The sequence below is a fragment of the Diadema setosum genome, chromosome 14, assembly GCF_964275005.1.
Source record: "Diadema setosum chromosome 14, eeDiaSeto1, whole genome shotgun sequence".
Classification (NCBI taxonomy): domain Eukaryota; kingdom Metazoa; phylum Echinodermata; class Echinoidea; order Diadematoida; family Diadematidae; genus Diadema; species Diadema setosum.
This window is the reverse complement of record NC_092698.1, coordinates 19,647,397-19,667,791: the sequence shown is the minus strand read 5'-3', so window position 1 is coordinate 19,667,791 and position 20,395 is coordinate 19,647,397. Positions and strand designations below refer to the sequence as shown.

The 20,395-nt window shown below is 37.9% G+C and overlaps 1 protein-coding gene across 1 annotated transcript; it reads left to right on the top strand.

Annotated features, from left to right (window-relative positions):
• Nucleotides 1-1,406: 1,406 nt before the first annotated feature.
• On the top strand, nucleotides 1,407-19,082 carry LOC140237969 (src kinase-associated phosphoprotein 2-like). Its single transcript, XM_072317900.1, has 7 exons — nucleotides 1,407-1,545; nucleotides 10,134-10,271; nucleotides 10,817-11,014; nucleotides 12,670-12,750; nucleotides 15,453-15,664; nucleotides 17,095-17,173; nucleotides 18,102-19,082. Exons 1-7 carry the CDS (start codon nucleotides 1,494-1,496, stop codon nucleotides 18,809-18,811), a joined length of 1,470 nt encoding a protein of 489 aa, XP_072174001.1. The 5' UTR covers nucleotides 1,407-1,493; the 3' UTR covers nucleotides 18,812-19,082.
• The last annotated feature ends 1,313 nt before the right edge of the window (nucleotides 19,083-20,395 follow it).

Genomic DNA, 20,395 nt, shown 5'->3' with positions numbered 1-20,395 from the left:
GGAAAAATATGTCTTTGTGATGGTAATAACTTTTCGCCATTCCTACTTATGGAATGAGCAATACAAAAAGGTATAGGCAGGGTATGCGCGGATAGAAATTACAAAGAAATTGATGAAATGAAAATCAAGTTTACTGGACATGGGCATGTCCGGGCACAAATCTGACATATTGATTTATAAAGAACTATTATCGAAGATTATTCCATATCAGTTTTATTTGTCGGTATTTATACTCTTGCAGGTTTTTCTGGACGAGTTTGACCTTTGTTTTATAATATGTTTTATCATAAGGAGAAATTTCAAGTCATTTAATGAATAAACAAGCAACATATACCCGATATGTAATGTTACAGAGTTCAAAATCCTTCCTTTGATTGCCTGTATGATGGCGGCTTCAAATATCGAACGTCAAAGGTACAATAATGCACCTGTGGAATTCTTTTGTGCATCCATAGAAATCTGACAACTGTTTGAATAATCATGGCCAGATGGAACTCCAGCTCTAGAACCTACTTGGTTCAATCAAGGAGGTTTTATACATTGGAGTTCCAACCGGCTGTGATTATTCAAACAGTAATGTCAGATTTCTATTGATTCAATTCCACATCACAGGTGCACGTGTGCCTTTGATGATCGATGTTCCTTGCCGCCGTCTTGCTCAGCATTTAATGAAGATTAATTTTGAACGTTATCATAATTTTGCTTATCTATCTATTAAATGAAATGAAATTTCAATCAATGATAAAGCATGTAAAACAAAAGACATTTCCGTCCAGAAATTTGCGCAAAAGTGTAAATCTGAGCTGTATCATGTGAAAATGTTTAAAACTGTTCCATCCTGGAAAGCTGGTTTTATCACTTTTCCGCTTAGTTTCCAAAAATGAAACTAATATGGAATAATCTTCAAGTATAATTCTTTATTGATAGGTATATCAAAGTAGTGCCCGCATATGCCCAGTCCAGTAATTTTCATCTTCATTTCAGCATTTTTTGCTCAATTTCTATTCGCGCATCCTCATGTCTGTACCACCTACCTTTTATAAGAAGGGATAGCGAAAAGTAATTACCATCACAAAGAAATATCTTCCTTCGAAAGTGGCTATTCCTATCTAATCTGCGCGGCAGATCCTGTTTTGCACGTGCTTCAAATATTTTTGAGCGGCGGCTTCGAACATCTAGCAAAGGAAATAAGACGGTTGTGACTCCATTCTCCAAGAACCTCCTTGGTTCAAGGCAACTCTACCTGTGCGTACAAGAAGGGACAGCCCCTCACTAGCGGCACGGAAAAAGAACCAGGAAGTAAACGCGCCGTGTTCGCTTCACTGCTAGGCTATGCGCATTGAATGTATGTAGTAAACAGAGATGATCACGGGGAAGTCACTTTTATACGGAACAGCAGTGTTCAGCTTATGGAGCCGAGTAACACTGCACCCAAATACGGGACTCAAGCAAACTTGTAAGTTGTGTCTTCGAAGTGTCACTCCGGCACAGGAATGGCAGACACCAGAGACTTTCTTCTTGAAGAGATCCAACATCTTTTAAAAGGTAAAAACTAACGTGAAAATATTTTGTCTTTGACAAAAACACGAGTACGACTATGGAGCCACATAATCACAACACATGCATGCTCAGCTCCAAGTAACGTATCACAGCCTACAGGTTACAGTCGACAGTCTCGGTATTCATGAACTTCTTGTAGCGTACAAGTAGGGTAGCCGCTTGTCGTGCGTGCTGAAGATGTGTGTTTTATACTGTTGTAATGTAACAAATTCATACGTGGTAGTTCTTTAGGAAGTAGTTGAATTATCTATCAATTTCGTTCATGTGCAATGCATGCATACCTGTCATATTTAACTTTGTGTCAAGCTAACGAGCAATGATACAATTTCCATTGGCATTGCATAATTGGATATGACTCAAGAGAGTTTTGGCTATCATGCTCGGTATGCAATATCACTGTGGATCGCCACACAGCCAAACTCAATTTATTAATACAAAAGTGTCAGCTTTACCATAGACTATAGTTAGGGATTTCACTTGCTCTGTTGATTTAAAGTTGTCACTCTCATTCTGAACCAAAACTGTGATTGTGTGTAACATCACAGTGAAAATTGAATAAAAAATCAATGTGATATGAAAGTTCAAAAATTGTTGGAACGTCATGATATGTTGTAGGTCATTTTTGGAGGTAGCTGCCTTGTTTAAGATCAAAATACTGTAAAACCAGAAATTTTTGCATGCATGACATGAAACTTTGAAGAATTTTGCAGGGAGCTGAGATTCATCAAAGTAAAATGCACCTGAGTGTGTTTGTCTACACAATGCATTGAATGCCAATGGCAATTTGCTGAAGTTTCATGCTGAAAAAAAAAAAAAAAAGCTGCCAGCTCCTATTCGTAAAAGTTTCATGCCACAAATTTTTCTAGTTTAACAGTATAGTCCTTTACTCTCTTGAAAATCTCTTATTTGATATACAGGGCCTACTCAAATATGCCTCAAAAAGTTTCTTCTAGAAGTTGGATTTGATATTTTGAACTCATAGATTTCTAAAGTGTGTGTTAAAAAAAAAAAAAGTAATCAAACTGTAGAGGGCTACTATATTTCATAATTGTCAGCTCTGGAGAGCAGTGTTGGTTGCATGCTCTCCAGAGCTGACAATTATGAAGTAGTAGCCCTCTAAAGTTGGTTTACTTTTTTCTTTTTAATATGCACTGTATAGAAATATATATCATATTAAATGATAGTCTGTCAATATGCGGTAAAACTTTATTAGAATAGACTGTGTGTGTGCATTTGTGTGTGTGCATGTGCATTGATGTGTCTACATTGTAGGTGTACTGGTACATTTAGATGGCTAATGTGAGGGGAGGGCAGGACTTGCTATTAAAGTGCCATATGCCTTGTTTTCACATGCACCGATGGTGCTTAATTTGAAACACAAAATAATTTTGTATATTGAAATGATGCATCACTAGAATGGTGTTTCAAATGAAACATTCTTGTCATGTGAATGCAAACTGGAGGGTGATTTGATTGAAGCATAATTCAAATCGTGGTTTCAAATGATGGTTTGGAGGTGTTTTCGGATCACGTTTCACCAGAATTAAAGAGTGAAACAGTCATGTATTAAAACGCAATTGACCTCCAATTGTATTTTAGGGGGCAGAGCTTATGGTGACCTTTCAACCACATCTGCTGCAGAAAGACTGTGCTCCTTTGTTTAAGGCAGTTAAGCGCATGCTACTTATGGCTCAAAAGTGATTGGTGGGAACGTGGAAAGAAGCCAAACCTCCCCTCCTCGCTTTGAAATTAAAAACTGCAAAATCCATGAAGCCTTCCTTGGTCATGTGAACCAATGATGATTTGAATCGTAATTGTAATCGTGTTCATAATTTAGCGTTCAAATTAAAAAGCACTCACGGTACGTGTGACAGCAAGGGCAGAGAGGTGGAAGGAGGGATATATGGGGAGTTGTCCACACATGTAGGCTTATAATATCGTTAGTCTGCCCACAGTTTTGTGATGACAAGGAAGTATAAAATGATTTCCCCCAGACTAGAGAACTTCCCAGGCAAATATTTTACATTCTCTACTTCCTGTAGTACACCAAGGAAATTTGTCCGTTCATCCAGATATCCTAGGATCAGCAGGAAGGCTTTGGTTGAGAATTAATAAAGAGGGATCTCAAATGTAGCTTTCTACATGAAAAAAAAAAGAGGAAGAAATGGATCCTCTAATGTTGCTGCTTAATATAGTCATTCTATATTTCACTTTATTTCATGTGACTACAAAGGAAACTAAACAACATGCACATTATTGGTTGTGAACTCAAAGGCTGTTGAATTTATCAGACTTTATAGGATACAATGATAAGTTCCTATCTTGTGCTCTGGCAATGATTATTGGGACAATCGGGATATTGTACTGGTTTTATCCTCCAAGATTGTGTTAGGACCAAGGAGGATACCTCTGCACATGGTATGACACACTGAAAATAACTTACAGTCCACATTGGGTATAATGAAGAGAAAATGTGCTCATAAGTTGTCTAACAGCCATCGATCTGGTCTAGCTTATGAGAGACCTTGCAAAAAGCACTTGACATGCCACGGGTTACAAGAGAAAGGTAAAAATGTATCAAATTTATTCTGTCTACTTCACATATTATCCAGTCCCTTAAAGGACAAGTTCACCTTCATTAACATAAGGATTGAGAGAATGTAGCAATATTAGTAGAACACATCATTGAAAATTTGAGGAAAATCGGACAATCCGTTCAAAAGTTATGAATTTTTGAAGTTTTTGTGCAGTCACCGCTGGATGAGAAGACTACTGCAGTGCATGATGTCACATGCGTACAACAATATAAGGAAAATATAAAGAGAATTTCACAAAATTTCATCTTTTGAAAAAAAGTACACATTCCCTTGATTTGTTACTGACATATATTATGGGTAATATTATTCCCATTGCCTTTAGAAAGAGGCAAGTCAAGTGCTCCCTTATTATGCAAAAAAGTGAAAATATGTTGAATTTTCTTTACATTTTCTTTATACTGTTGTACTCATATGATATCACGAGCCTTAGTAGTCTCTTCATCCAGTGGTTCCAACACAAAAATTTTAAAAATTCATAACTTTTGCATCGATTGTCCAATTTTCCTCAAACTTTCACTGATGTGTTCTACTAATATTGCTGCATTCTGTCAATCCTTATGTTTATGAAGGTGAACTTGTCCTTTAACTAAGCAGTTCAGCTATAGGCCTACCTCCATGGGTTATGCAATGACAAATGATTGAAATTTACAAGCAAAATTACAAATGACTACGTAGTACATTCTCATGTGATATTTATAGTCTATCCTGTAACATCTTTAAATCTGATGTTTTGATGTTGACAGTGCACAATATATTTTCACTACCTGGGTAACCTCCTCATTACTATAACCTTGAAGATGAATAATTTGTTACAGGAAAATCCTTAAAGATTGCAGTACACTTTTGTTGATGTCATGATATAATTTCATTATTAACATCTATCCCCTTTTTGCCATGGCTCTGAAAATCAATACTTGTAATCAGTCAACAGTCTTGAATTCTAGAAGGCTGGCATGGTATCCTGTAGAACAGGCAGTCATTAAAGGGATCGTACAGTTTTGGTTGAGACCTAATTTCAGGTTTCTAACATTTTTTAGTGAGATAATGAGAAACCTCTTACAAAATATGAAAGAGCATGTAATTCTACGAGGAATTCAACATTTATTTGATGAAAATTGGTTTTGAAATGGCTGAGATATCCAAAATAGAGCAATTCTACTAAAGTCTGGGACCCACACTTTATTACGATCGCTTTGTTTTACTTTATTTTTGGATGTTTCAGTCATTCCAAACCCGATTTTCATCAAATAAACTTTGAATTCCTCATAAAATGGTATGCTGTATCATAAGTTTTTTCTTGGTATCTCCCAAAAAGTTAAAAGCCCAATTCTCATCTCCACCAATACTACACACCATCCCTTTAAAGGCATTATTTACCATTTGCAGATGAAACAAAAACCCAGCTTTAGTGCTTAAAATTGTTCTAAAATGTCAGTTAGGGATAGAAAGAACCAATGTAAAAATTTTTATCATGATAATCAATGTCACATATTGTTGAATATACAAAATTTGAACTTAATAGTTATGATAAAATTGTTTCTAGACTATCAAACCATAGACATCTGCAGTTATGGTTTATTATCTAGAAAAATAGTGATATCTCTTTTATTTTAGGTTTTATTGAGAAATTTTTATATGGTAGGATGTTTGTGATACAACTGACCTACACTGTATAAACTTGCATCAACTGATAACTAGAACATTTTTAAAATCACTGCTCCCAATGGTAAACTGTACCTTTAAACTGACAGGCAAAGGGGCAGGGCCCCAGGCATATTGAAACACTCCCTGTCACTTGTATTAACAAGTTAGATTAGAAGCTTCCTGTCTGTTACATGTAGCATTTTATGCTCAATGACCAAATTGGTAAACTCCTGTGCATTCCGTATGTGAGGAATAGTTCTGTTGCCCATATTTCTCACCCTGGAGCTGTGTCTTCAGAATTGAATTGATTTGTTCTGTATACATCTGTATCATGTCAAAAAATTACGTCATGTCAAAAAATTACATCATGTGTCAAAAAAAGAAATAAAAATAATTTGAAAATACTGTTTTGAAACCTGTGAAATTCACTCTATCCCAGAAGCACAAATGCCAACATTTTCATGTCAGAGTTATTGAGGCCCATCAACTTCAGGCAGTTAGCCTTTTTGTAGAGTACCAGACTTTTAGAATGCTCTCTCTCCCTCTTGTGTGTATGTTTTGTTTGTTTGTTTGTTTGTGGTTGACAGTGTAGCGAGTGTTCTCGTTATTTCTATGCCTCCACCACGAAGTGTCGCCGGAGGCATTATGTTTTCGGGTTGTCCGTCCTTCTGTCTGTCCGTCCGTCCGTCCGTCCTCCCGTCCATCCGTCCGTAATCAATTTTGTGGAGAGCATAAGTATAAAAACCGTTTGAGGTATCCTAAATGAAACTTGGCAGGTATATGTATGAGGGGGTGTAGTTGTGCCTATCACCTTTTGGGTCCAGATGCTCAAGGTCAAAGGTCAAGGTCAAATGCTCAAATTTTCACTATTTCCCCCATATCCATGCAATGCCTGAAGGTATTTTCTTGAAAATTAGTGCATACATGTATTACCCAATTAAGATTCGCTAGCGAGAGTTTCTGGTCATGAGGTCAAAGTTCAAAGGTCAAAGGTCAAGTGAAAATGTTAAATGGTTCCAGGTATCTTCATGGAACATAGTACAATAATGTACATATGCATGTACTGACTGGCAGTGATAATCTAGGGAATTTTGGGGTCATGAGGTCAAAGATCAGGGGGGTCAAAGGTCAAGGTCAACTCATTAAATTTCACTTTTCCATCATATTTATGCAATGCCTGCAAGATTTTTCTTGAAACTTGACCAGTGTATACATGTATTACCCATTAGAGATTCTCTAGGAAGTTTTTTGGCCAAGAAGGTCAAAGGCCAAAAGGTTAAAGGTCAAGTGAAAGTGCTAATTTTTACTTCTTCCTCCATATCTTGGAAGTGGCTGAAGATATCATCATGAAACTAATATTTATGCATGTTCAGTCTGACAGTGATTCTCTTGGGAATTTTAAGGTCATAGGGTCAAAGGTCAATGGTCAAAGGCCAGGTCAAAATTCTAACAATTTACTATTTACAACAGAAATTACACTTTTTCTCTACACCTTGAAATTGCCCAATGCATAGACTTATAAAAGGGTTAAAAGTCAAGTAAAAGTCCTCAAATCCCCAAATACATGCTCTCTTAGAAAATGTAGCCATTCATCCAATTAAATCTAGTTCAAGGAAAGTGAATATGCAACACTTTATAACATGTCATTTTAATATTTTGCCAGCTAGATGAAATTGTCATCACACATTGTCAAGACGTACTATAGAAGTATTAGGAGAATCATACATTATGGGGGAGGCATACCAGTCGCCATAGCGACATTTCTAGTTTCTCATTTTCCATAGTGTGTTGTTTTATGAAAGAACTTGACCTCGACTTGTGAGATCCTTAAGATCTGAACGATCCGGTGTAGAGCATCTTTACAATAGAATATTGAATCAGCATTGAATTAGTATAAACCAGGAACAGGTAGATTCCCCCTTTTATCTATAGGGTGTGCGACTTGTGTGTGTGTATGTGTGTGTGTGTGTGTGAACATTTACAGTATCTTGAGTGACACAGTATGTGTTCACTGTGCAGTCAGAATGTAATGCTATGAGTTCATGATTACCATGATTGTTTTTCACAGAAAGTGTGCATTACTTGTACTTGTAACTCACATTTGTGGATAATCAAGTCTGTTAGTCAAGTTCTCTTTCACTCTTGCTAGAAATATGAACATTTGTGGGCTTCAGTTCAGTGTAATTTCTCCATCTAGCGTTTTACTATCATGTTTAAAGTTTGAAGTTTGAAGTTTTATTAGCAACAACATTTTGAACATGTACATATAAGAATCATAACACAATTGTATCTACATACATATATGTGAAAAAAAAAATACTTATCTGTTACTCCTTTACAATAACATGATTAAATGATGATATTTGAGAGTTAAATATGATACATGTAGCATAATTCTACAAAGTTGTTGTTGTTAACAAGGAAACCAAAAGTTAGCACAAGTGCTAGTCAAGATTGGTCACCTTGATCTTCATACTAAAAGCTAAGTACAAAAGAAAAATTATTACATGGTTAGTTGAAATGACTGTGAATATTTATACAATGTACATCATTCACTTTCTAACATAGAAAACTAATAATACTTGATACAGTATAATATCTATTAGAGTACGAAATCTGCAAGGCATTTATGAAATGTAGATCTTTTGCTTTGTTCACGCATTTCTCGTGGCAATGTGTTCCAAAGTTTTGGTCCTAAGTAAGAAATCGAGAATTGTCCCTGTGTGGTTGTAAATTTTGGTAAGTACAACATTCTTTTTTCATTTGTTCTTGTCCTGTAAGTATGATGCACAATTTGGCAATAGTCATACAGAGGGTGCGGAATAGTTCCATTGCAGAGATCGTACATTAATGTTAAAACTGAAAACTTATGTAACCTAACAACTTCTAGAAATTTGAATCGTTGGAACAATGGTTCTGAATGTGTTCGTAAAGACGAAAATGTTCTAGCTCTCAGAGCCATTTTTTGAGAAATATGTATACAATTTAAGTGAGATTTATAAGTACTGCCCCATACCTCAATACCATATAATATGTGTGGTTGTATAAACGATTTATACAAAAGCACAAGAATGCGCTGCGGAACATACTGTCTTAATTTATACAATACAGTGGACTCCCGTTATAACGAAGTCCTCGGGACCGGCAGTTTTCTTTCGTTATAACGAAATTTCGTTATAACCGAATGAATAAACAATAAAAATACATAGAGTTGATAATGTTGCGGCCCTAAATTTTATTTTGTTGTAACCGGAATTTCGTTATAACCGTGTTCGTTATAACGGGAGTGCACTGTACACCTACTTCCCTTCGAACACATTTATTTACCAATTGAATGTGAGATTTCCAAGTAAGATGACAATCAATCTGAGTTCCGATGAAGGATGCAACACTCACTTCATCAATGTCTGTGTCAGATAGTTTTATTGCACCCCTCATCGCAACTAACTGGCATTTTCTTCTTATTACCATATAATTTGTTTTCTTTAAATTGATTGTAATTTTATTTGCATTACACCATGTTTGAACTTTGTGGCATCACAAACTGGTGTAACTGCTATCCAGCAATAATGACACGTGGATTTTTAAAAACTCAAGTTTTTAAACAGTTTGTGACATCTTTGAATGGATTATTCCATGTCCTAATACTTTACTTAAGTGTTCTACTTGCAAATATTTCTGCAGTCATTGGATATCCACTATGTATGTTTGGGGGTAGTGGCATTGTTACAAATTAAGGGAAATCAAATCCTGACATTAAGTCCCTTTGTATGAAAACAGAAAAATCAAAGAAGCAGACTCCTTAAAAGTTTTATGAACTGTACATATATAATAAGGAGTAAGACAATTTGGCAACTCTGTGTGATGTAGGCATTGAGCAGCTCTCCATTTGGTTTATACACAAAAATTCACCAATTTCCTTCGAGAAAAATTTTCTTCGAACTGTACTTTGTTCAAAGGTAATAAAAGTGACATGTCTTTATGTGTCCTCAGCTAATGATTTATGTCTGTACCCATAAGTACTTGAGACAGATTGAAATTACAGTACTTGGTAGTTAAATTTTTGGTATCAATAGCGCAAATTGGTGAAGATCCTGTCAACACCCACCTCACATAGATTTGCCAATTGCCTCACCCTCTGAACTCCTACAATTCTGAACTTTTTATGTGTCTATTTTTTTAAAAACCCACATTTTCACTAATCTACTCCGCTGATTCTTCTGGTTTCTAACATCAGATAAAAATTCTCTTTTTAAGTGGTAGCAAAATATTTCATGAGTACCAAATTAACCATTTCTTTTCTCCGTGATTCCTTCTCTTGATTTTGAACAGATGTTGAGTTCTACCTCTCCACCACTCTGAAGAAAGAGAAACTGAAGAAGGAGGTTGGGATGAAGAGGGAGGAGCTCTCCAAACAGGTAGCATCCCTCATCAACAAGGTGGACAAAGTCCTCCCCAGGGATGAACAAGGTACCTCCATACTTGCGGAGTCGGGTCTAGACTGCCTGTAACATCAGACCACCATTTGGGCCAATCACAGAACAGTCACAGTAAAAGACATACATTGTGCGACTGATTGATTCAGTTCGAGTCAGTAGTAATATGCAGTTCAAAAGACTTTACTTGTCTTGTAAGGTTTAATAGTTAACAGTGAATGTGGCTTGTATTCATGCTGTATGTGTGTGTGTGTGTGTGTGTGTGTGTGTGTGTGTGTGCATGTGCATGCAGGTTGATAGAGTCTTTTTTGTAGACTCTACACAGCCCATGAAGTTTTCTCTCAAGATGTTTACAGAAGATATCAGGTTTGTGGGTTTCTTGTTCAGACAAGCCTAACTATATAACCATTTGTTATCATTATTTTATTTCTTTTTTTGTTGTTGTAAGTTTCATTCAGTCTATAGTTTGCTTGTTGCTGTTTTGTTCTTTTTACTTTTGACAGCATTTTTCAGGAAGAGGTGTGCACACTCTTGAAACACTTAATTTCCCTTCCTTTTTTTTTTCTTTTATCCTGGTAGAGGAGTATGCTGATGTTGAGGTGGAGTCTCCCATTGCCCCCATTGAGGAAGAAGATGGTGAGTTATATGAGGACACCGTGGCGGCTGCCCCAGACTCACCCAACAAGAACGCCCTCTCCCAGGGCTCCGACCACGACAACTTGGAGGAGCCAGAGCCGCCAGAGGCCTCTGAGAGGGATGAGAATGGAGATCCCTATGGTAGGACTCCGGGATTGAGAGGAATTGCATAATGCCAAGGCTAGGGGTGCATAGATGTGTTAAAGGGATGGTACAGTATCGGTGGAGCTGAGGATTTGGCTTTCAACTTTTTGCGGGATACCAAGAAACCACTTATGAAATGGTACAGAGCATGCCATTTTAAGAGGAATTCAAAGTTTATTTGATGAAAATTGGTTTTGGAATGGCCTAGACATCCAAAAACAAAGTAAAACAAAGCGATCATTATAAAATGTGGGTCCCTTATTTTATAAGTATTGCTCTGTTTTGGGTATCTCAGCCATTTCATAACCAATTTTCATCGAATAAACGTTGAATTCATCTTGGAATTACATGCTCTTTCATATTTCATAAGAGGTTTCTCATTATCTCACCCAAAAATGTTAAAAACTTAAAGTTAGGTCTCAACCAGAACTATACGAGCCCTTTAAAATCTATCTACAGGACCTTACCACCAGTGCTGAGCTTTCACATCTCAGTTTTATGTCCTGTATATCTGTTTCATTATGCTGATGACAAAAAAAAAAAGGGGGGGGGGGATGATGCTCAAACACTCACGTTTGGAATCAGAGCTTAAAGAAGACAGATAATACACTCCCTTTTGAATAACAGCCATGCATGACCGCCTGGCTCAAAACCCACAAGAAGTAGGCCAAATTAAATGTTCACTTTTTTACATAGGTAAATAGAGTAAACTCTAGGCTTTAAATTGATTAGATATAACTTATTAAAATTAGACCATCCTAACATATTCAAAAAGTCATTTAGATGAGAGAGAGTTGGGAGGTGCAGTTTCATAGAAGAGGGAGAAAGGAGGATTTTAAAAATTAGGGTTGCTCAGGCATACTGTGCAGAAGTATCAATGAAAATCACGGTGAATGCAATGCTTGTCTGAAAAAATATGGTCCACAAAAACTACCGATATTTTGATTTTGGTTTAATTTTCAGCCACCAAATTTGAACAGTAGGTAGAGAAGAGATTAGTCTCCCAGTTAAGATGAATTTGAAAAATTTTAGTCAGTCAACCCAAATGACTATTTTGGTCCATTACAGAGAATTCTAATTTGTGACTCTTTGTGGGTTTTGAGCTGGATATTGAAATGGCAAGACTATCTGTATCTGAACTAAAAGCAGCATGAGTGCAGTGAGGCTGTAAAGAGGAAGTTTACCAGTAACCATATTCATAATTCTGCACTTCCTGTTTCTCAATCATCAGTGTACAGAGATTGCATGAGGGCTAGCTTCTATTAAAAAGTGTGTATTGACAGCTTCATTGCTGTTGTAGCCTGCTCATACCATATTTTGGTAGTAGCTTTTACTGAAAATGATAATTTAAAGCCAGGAAGGAAGATACCATGAGCATCAGTTGTGATAAGATACTGTATGTAGTGGGTGGTGGGTATGTAGTGTGTAGCAAGGCATTTTAAATGTTAGATGGACTTTAAACTGTGTTTTTCCAAAACATTGCACAAGTGTATGAAATTTGTTCCCCCCCCCCCCTAAAAAAAGCCCAAACTTGGTAATTCCTACAATCTTTCAGCTTGTTTTATTCGTCAGATTGTATTGAGTGTTTGAAGTTTGGTGTCTAACTCTGCTTTCTTTGTTTGTTTATTTGTTTCTCTCTCCTGCCTCTGTAGGTGACATGAAAATTGGGCCTATTGCTGCTACTGACTTACTCAAACCTACCATGGAGGGCTTCTTGGAGAAGAGGAGAAAAGGTGAACACTCTAAAAGGGATTGCTTGAATAATTGAATTTGATTCAACTTTTTCCTTACTATCATCCCCAGAAATGTGTTCAGAAATGATGCACACTGATAGACAATGAGAACATAGTGGTTGGAATAAATCAATCCTACCTTAACTCATATCGGGCCAACGTACCTGTGTAAACAAACACCCAAGTGGCCCAGCACCATTCGCGCACACACGCCGACAAACTGACATCTCTCCAAACAATCGCTTTTTATTAGCAAGCAATGAAAAAACACATAGACAAGTTATATATCATTTGAAAGAGGAAAAAATCTCTTTAAAGGACAAGTTCACCTTCATAAACATAAGGATTGAGAGAATGTAGCAATATTAGTAGAACACATCATTGAAAGTTTGAGGAAAATCGGACAATCTGTTCAAAAGTTATGAATTTTTGAAGTTTTTGTGCAGTCACCGCTGGATGAGAAGACTACAGCAGTATATGATGTCACATGCGTACAACAATATAAGGAAAATATAAAGAGAATTTCACAAAATTTCATCTTTTGAAAAAAAGTACACATTCCCTTGACTCGTTACTGACATATGTTATGGGTAATATTATTCCCATTGTCTTTAGAAAGAGGCAAGTCAAGTGCTCTTTTATTATGCGAAAAAAGTGAAAATATGTTGAATTTTCTTTACACGTTCTTTATACTGTTGTACTCATATGACATCACGAGCCTTAGTAGTCTCCTCATCCAGTGGTTCCAACACAAAAATATTAAAAAATCATAACTTTTGCATCGATTGTCCAATTTTCCTCAAACTTTCACTGATGTGTTCTACCAATATTGCTGCATTCTCTCAATCCTTATGTTTATGAAGGTGAACTTGTCCTTTAATATTGTATATAACATGCTGCCATTCAATGTATAGTACAGTCATAGTACTCAGCAGAAGTGAATGACGTCATTCATATGTCATTTTATTCACTACGGGATATTCCGTATGTGGCCCCTGCGGCGTTCCGACGAACTACGGAATATCCCGTAGTTGGCCCGATATGGGTTAATAACGAGAGCAAGTTACTGCAGTGTGCAAGCACACGGGATTCTGGTTGCATGGTGCACAGGCAACAGCTGCAAGTTACTGGTCCAATAGTTGCAACTTTAGTGGTGACAACTGAGCAACAATTGCCCAATGGGAGATGGCTTTGGAGATGACATCATCACCTTGTCTTTTTGTCTCGCCCACCGGAGGTGAAGGCGAGACGAAGGGATCCAAATGTCTCCGTCCGTCGTCCGTCCGTCGTCCGTCCGTCGTCCGTCCGTCGTCCGTCACAAATGTTAAAGTTTACCTGCAAGACTCTCTTATGATGCATAACTTGGTAACTGTTACAGCAATGGCAGCCAAACTTGGGTGATAGAAGCACTAGGGGTATCTTCATGTTATAGTGTTGTCGGAGGTCATGTGATGATGTCAAAGGTCATTTGAGGTCATATATTAAAGAGTATACATGTGCAAGACTCTCTTTTCTATGTTAAAGTTTACCTGCAAGACTCTCTTTTGACAAATAACTTCACATAAGTTGCTTGGATTACAACCTAACTTGGGTCATAGATGCACTGGGGGTACCTTCATGTTATGGTGCCGTTGGAGGTCACAGGATAAGGTCAAAGGTCATTTGAGGTCATACGTTAAAGTTTACTTGTAAGACTCTCTTATCACACGTAACTTGACACATGTTGCTACAATGGCAATCAAACGTGGGTGATGGATGCACTGGGGGTACCTTCATGTTATGGTGCCGTAAGAGGTCACATGATAAGGTCAAAGGTCATTTGAGGTCATATGTTAAAGTTTACTTGCAAGACTCTCTTATCACACGTAACTCAGCACATGTTGCTAGAATGGCAGTCAAACTTGGGTGATGGTAGATGTCTCTTAGGAAGTTGAAGGTAACCACAAGGTCAAAGGTCACAGACGGGTCAACAAACTTTTAGGGCCCAATGTTAAGTTTTTAGGGCGCATTTTGTTTATGGCTCATAACTTTTGATCCCTTTGTCCGTTTGTGACCAAACTTGGATGGAAGATGTCCCTTGGGGAGGTGAAGGTCGTCACAAGGTCAAGAAGGTCGTCACAAGGTCAAAGGTCACAGACAGGGGTCAACAAACTTTTAGGGCCCAATGTTATGTTTTTAGGGCGCGTTTTGATTGTGGCTCATAACTTTTGATCCCTATGTCCGTTTGTGACCAAACTTGGATGGTAAATGTCCCTTGGGGTGTTGAAGGTCACCACAAGGTCAAAGGTCATAAGCAGGTCAATTAACTTCTGGGAGTTATAAAAAATATTAATTCCTTGTACGCGAATGGGCGAGACACAATTTGGCACTTGCCTTGTTTGCAATCGTGGTCATGACCATCGTCACTCTTTTGTGAAACTTTCAAAATTGTGTGATTTTCTTATTCCGTGTGTGCCATGCCATTCATTTACCCTTTTATGATTGTGTTTTTATTTCATTTTACTTTCTCAGGAATAGTGTTTTGCATTCATTAATCTAACAGCATTACAATTACATAACATGAATTTAATTTCTGATTTTATTATAAATTTCATGTCTTTAAAGGCATAAGGGGTTGGTACGCTGTAGACTATTTTCATGACTGACTTGCCCTTGCTTTTATGTGTATGTTTGTTTGTTTGTTGTTGTTTTTTTGCCACCAGAGGGGCAAATAGGGCTGCAGCAGTGGCAGCGCCGCTACTGCGTCATCAAGGAGAACATCTTCTACTACTTCAAGAATCGCAACGACAAGCAGCAGAAGAACGTCATCGTGCTGAACGGCTACGAGGCCAGGCCCAATCCGGACTTCGACAAGAAGCACAAGAAGCGTGACTTCCTGTTTGAAGTCGTCTGCCCAGCCAAGAGGTCCTTCCAGGTGTGAAGCACATTTTATACTCAAATTTGAATTTGATTTATTGGAATTCCTATGAACTCATTCATTTTCACTCCTTTCACAAAGGATATGTACATGATTATACACTTAACAAATAAACCCCATATTCATGGGCATCTGTGGGACAGGTGAAAATGTGTTGACTCACATGTACCTTACACGCACTTACATGAAGAAAGCAGTATCTTCAGTCACTGTTAGTTCTTGATGAACACATGCACGGTTGTTGGACACTTATGACACTGACTGCTGATTTTGTGAACTCTTTGGGTTTTAATGATCTTTGAACTTCTTTTTCTCTACTCTGTGACAGAGACCTTTGAGATAAAAAACATTAAGAGGAGTTCTTCCGCAGGACTTGTACAAAGATAAATGTATTGAATTGCTGCAGCATATGATAAGCTGGATTCATATTCTGTACTGATACTCTGGTCTCAACAATGTGGTAAATTGGTGTATTTCTGTGGAAACATGATGACTTAGTCAATTTCAGAATTTTCCACTGTGTTTCCACTTCATTTTTCTATGTCAAAGCGGCATTGAGACATTATCGAAGTGACATTTGAATTAAAAGGTTTATCCAACAGAGGAAATATACATGACATTGGATCTGTTGAGAAAAGACAGCAAAATTATATGACATGCATGGTCTCTTTGTGGGACACTGAAATTAAAATGTGTGCTGCACACCAAACTTGCATTTTAGGATGGGAATGCATTGCAAACACAGCACTTATTGAAAATTGAGACACAAATTGACAGCAAAATGAAAATATTTTGTCATGAGGTAGGTTTGATATCCCATTCTGAAATTGTGACAGAATCACTTCAACCATGAACAAGCTATCTCCTGGTCGACAGTCACATTGCTTGTTATGAATCATCATTATCACAGTTGCTGGTGTGGGTAGAGACAAAGAGAAGGAAATAAATTTTCCCACCTTCCAGTTTGACTGCAGGCTTCAAGACAGTCATTTATTTCAGACTACCTTGTACTGCAGACAGCTGTCATTTAATTTGTATTTTCAACTTCCTTTAGAATATGGAAGTGAAACTATCAAGAACATGGCATTTTCTTGACAATCACAGAATTGCATGAAATCGTTTCTGATTAATGCTTTGAGACCCGGAACCGCTCACAGACTCCCCGTTCATTATGAGTGCATGTGTTTCATGATGTCATCTGTATGATATAACACTTCTCCGCAAGTTATTCTCTATGAACGCTGGATCAGCTTGTTTAAACCCTGGATCAGCTTGTTTAAACCCATGCAAAATAGTTTTAAAGTTGTTGTTTCCAAAATTGAGTCTGGTTTCACAATGTAAGAAATCAGTAGGTGCAAAAGGTTATGTCTCATGCAAACATGATATGTCGATGATGACACTGTTTATTTTCGCTCTTCATTTTCCAGTTCATTGCGCAGAGTAATGAGGAGATGAAAGCTTGGATTGACGCCATCGCTATTGCCAGCAAAGTGCTTCCTGCAATAGGTTTGTGAAGTGACTTCTAAGAGGAATTATCTCCTATTGCTGAACACATATTGCTTCATGTGGGACTACAGGGTTTTGCCAAGCCTTTGGCATCATCCCATTATAAATGGTCTGTTTCCTCTGCAGTATTCTGCAAACATAACAATTTGTGACTGGGTAGTATTGTCAGTCACAAGAATTATTCTTTGACAAACCTGCAAGCCATGTCCATGCTGGAGAAAGGAGGAAGAAAATATCCTCGTAATCAGCATTTTTTTTTTCTCTCTCTCTTTTCATCATCCAAAGAAGACATCATCATTATGTTTGCCAATGAAGTGCAGACAGAAAAGTCAAATATAAGTTTATGAAATAGATTTTGATCACTCATGTTTTAACAGTGGTTTTAGTATTAATAAAGTTGATTTTCTTTATAGACATGAATGGTATTGATGAAATTGATCACAAGAGATTACAGACCTGTCTTTACATTCCATTAACCCACTGAAGATGGTTTGATTTTGCTACAACACACATTTCCCAGAGACGCTTGCCCAAGTATACTTGGAACTCGTCCTCAACGGGTTAAAAAGAAAATACCTTCAGGAAGTTTGTACTAGTTTATAAGAAAGTTTGTCAATTTGATCATCAGACTGTTTAAGCCAAGTATCTGTTTGTCTCAGTAGCCATCCATGTATTCATCCATTAATCAATCAGTCAATCAATCTATCTGTGTGTCAATCAGTCTATTGATCTATCTATCTTTCTATCTATCTACCGTATTTATCAATCTCTAACGATCAATCAGTCTATTTATCTATCAGTCTCTTTCGATTTATCTCTCCATCTATCTATCTATCCATCTATCTATCAACAGGCAAATCTGTTACCTGTTTATCTGTCTTTCTAGAACTAACATACTCATGCACAATTTTTTGGTTTGTTTTCTCAGAAGCATCAATGAAGTCCGTTGCTCCAGATCCATCCAACAGTTCTCCGCTGAAGGAGTTTAGCAGCAAGGAGGAGATACCAGAAGACTTTGGGGATACTTATGAGGATGTCGATACCTACCAGAGGTCAAAGGTTGGAAAAGCTCCCGAGGCTGTCGTGCAGCCCACTGAGACGACGTCACTCATCTACGACGACACGGAGATCATTGAAACGGAAGAAGTGTACGAGGATGTTTCCAGCAAGGATTCAGAGGGTCCTCAGCTGCCCCCTGCCAGGCAAGGTGGCCTCCCACAGATTCCACAGCCCCAACCGACACAACCCAAGTTCAAGCTCCCGGCGATACCGACGTCTGATCGCCCCAAACCTGAGCCCCCAACTAAGCAGTCTGAGGAGGACAGACCAACTCTACCTGCACGGAGAGGTGACGACAAGCCTCCGGCTCTGCCGAAGGTCCCTTCTCCCGCACCCCAGGAACCGGCGGTGCCACCCGTTCCCTCCAAACCAGAGCTGTGGGAAGAAGATTATGAGAACATCTATTTGGGCATGTGGGACTGCAATGCAGATGACGACGACGAGTTGTCCTTCAAGCGTGGGGATCTCGTGCACATCCTGAGCCGAGAGTATGACTCATTCAATTGGTGGGTGGGAGAAAAGAACAGCAAAGTGGGTTTGGTTCCCAAAGACTATCTCATGCAAGCCTATTTGCTCTAGTCCTTTGTTATTGTTAGATTTTTGGTGCTATTCACTCAAGACACCAGAATCAACTCATGTTATGGTAAGTGGTATTATCTGTGAAACTATCATTCAAGCCTGCCCTTCAAAGAACTCCCAAACAAAACAAAACAAAACTGAAATTCTATGGAATATAAAGTAAATGGTGCAGATATTTTCCTCTGTATTGTATTACTTGTATGTGATCTACCATTTGAGACTGGTTAAGAGACTCAGTGTAGTAATTTTTATCATTTTTGTCGAGCCCACCGGAGGTGAGGGGAGACTAAGGGATCGCCTGCGGCGTCTTTCCGTCCGTCGTCCATCTGTCGTCCGTCCGTCGTCTGTCCGTAATGCTACAAAAACTTTAATAACTCTTTATTCTGGGCTTCAATTGCAACCAAACCTCGAGGGAAAAGAAGTCATACAAAGTTTCACATTTTACTAAATATGAAGGTCACCTCAAGGTCAAAGCTCACAGGCAGGGGTCAATGAACTTTAGGGCCCAATGTTCAGTTTTTATGGCACATTTCTATTATGGGTCATAACTTTTGATCCATAACTCCATTTGTGACCAAACTTGGATGGTAGATGTCCTTTGGGGAGTGGATGGTCACAAGGTCAATGGTCACAAGCATGGGTCAACAAACTTTCAGAGCCCAATGTTAAGTTTTTATGGCGCGTTTCTATTATGGGTCATAACTTTTGATGCATAGGTCCGTTTGTGACCAAACTTGGATGGTAGATGTCCCTTGGGGAGTGGATGGTCACCACAAGGTCAAAGGTCACGGGCAGGGGTCAACGAACTTCAAGGGTCCAATGTTAAGTTTTTATGGCACGTTTCTTTTTTTGCCATAAATTTTTACCCTTTTATATCTCTTTTTATCTGTTATATCTCTTTTTTTTTATCTGCTATATCCCATTTGCGTACAATTTCTTGTACGCAAATGGGCGAGACACATTATGGCACTTGCCTTGTTCAATATTGTACTGTCACTCTTGATCATAGTTATGTCATCATGAAATTTTAAGTTGATTCAAAGTGTCTGAGTTCCTTATTTCTGTATTTTAATAAGGCTCAATGTATGTGATTATCTTGATAAAATCTCTGCCACCGGCAGTAAACATTTGATACATAAAGGCCCTACGTAACAGAAAATAAAAGCATCATATAAGAAAGTTTGCAGCACACATCAATACAACAACAAAAAAGTTAAAAAACAATAAACAGAAAGGTAATGGTACCACAAGGACCAATGATGAAGAGTATCTGCTTCATTATGTCACATTTCTCTATCCAAAGTTTCTAGTCAAGTACAATCATATGTTACAGTCAGATATCCTATGGAACCAATGCAGCATATCATGCTTCAATCTGCTTGTCCATCAAGTGTCTTGTGTGAAGGCTACAGTCACCACCACTTTATTGGGATTACTTGGGAGTTAGACTCTTGTCCTTGTCCCATTACAGTGAATGTCTGAAATAAGAGAGGTTCTTCTTCTTCTTCTTCTTCTTCAATTAAAGCACATCCCTCTTTGTAGAGTATAGTCGTACTGAGTGCAGTAAGGTGCGCCGTTGCAGAA

Excerpts from the sequence above, each read along its gene's own strand:
- LOC140237969 (XM_072317900.1), top strand. The coding sequence starts at position 1,494 with ATGGCAGACACCAGAGACTTTCTTCTTGAAGAGATCCAACATCTTTTA. Across the intron at positions 1,546-10,133 it reads GATCCAACATCTTTTAAAAG|ATGTTGAGTTCTACCTCTCC; the intron begins GTAAAAACTAAC and ends GATTTTGAACAG. Across the intron at positions 15,665-17,094 it reads CAGCCAAGAGGTCCTTCCAG|TTCATTGCGCAGAGTAATGA; the intron begins GTGTGAAGCACA and ends TTCATTTTCCAG.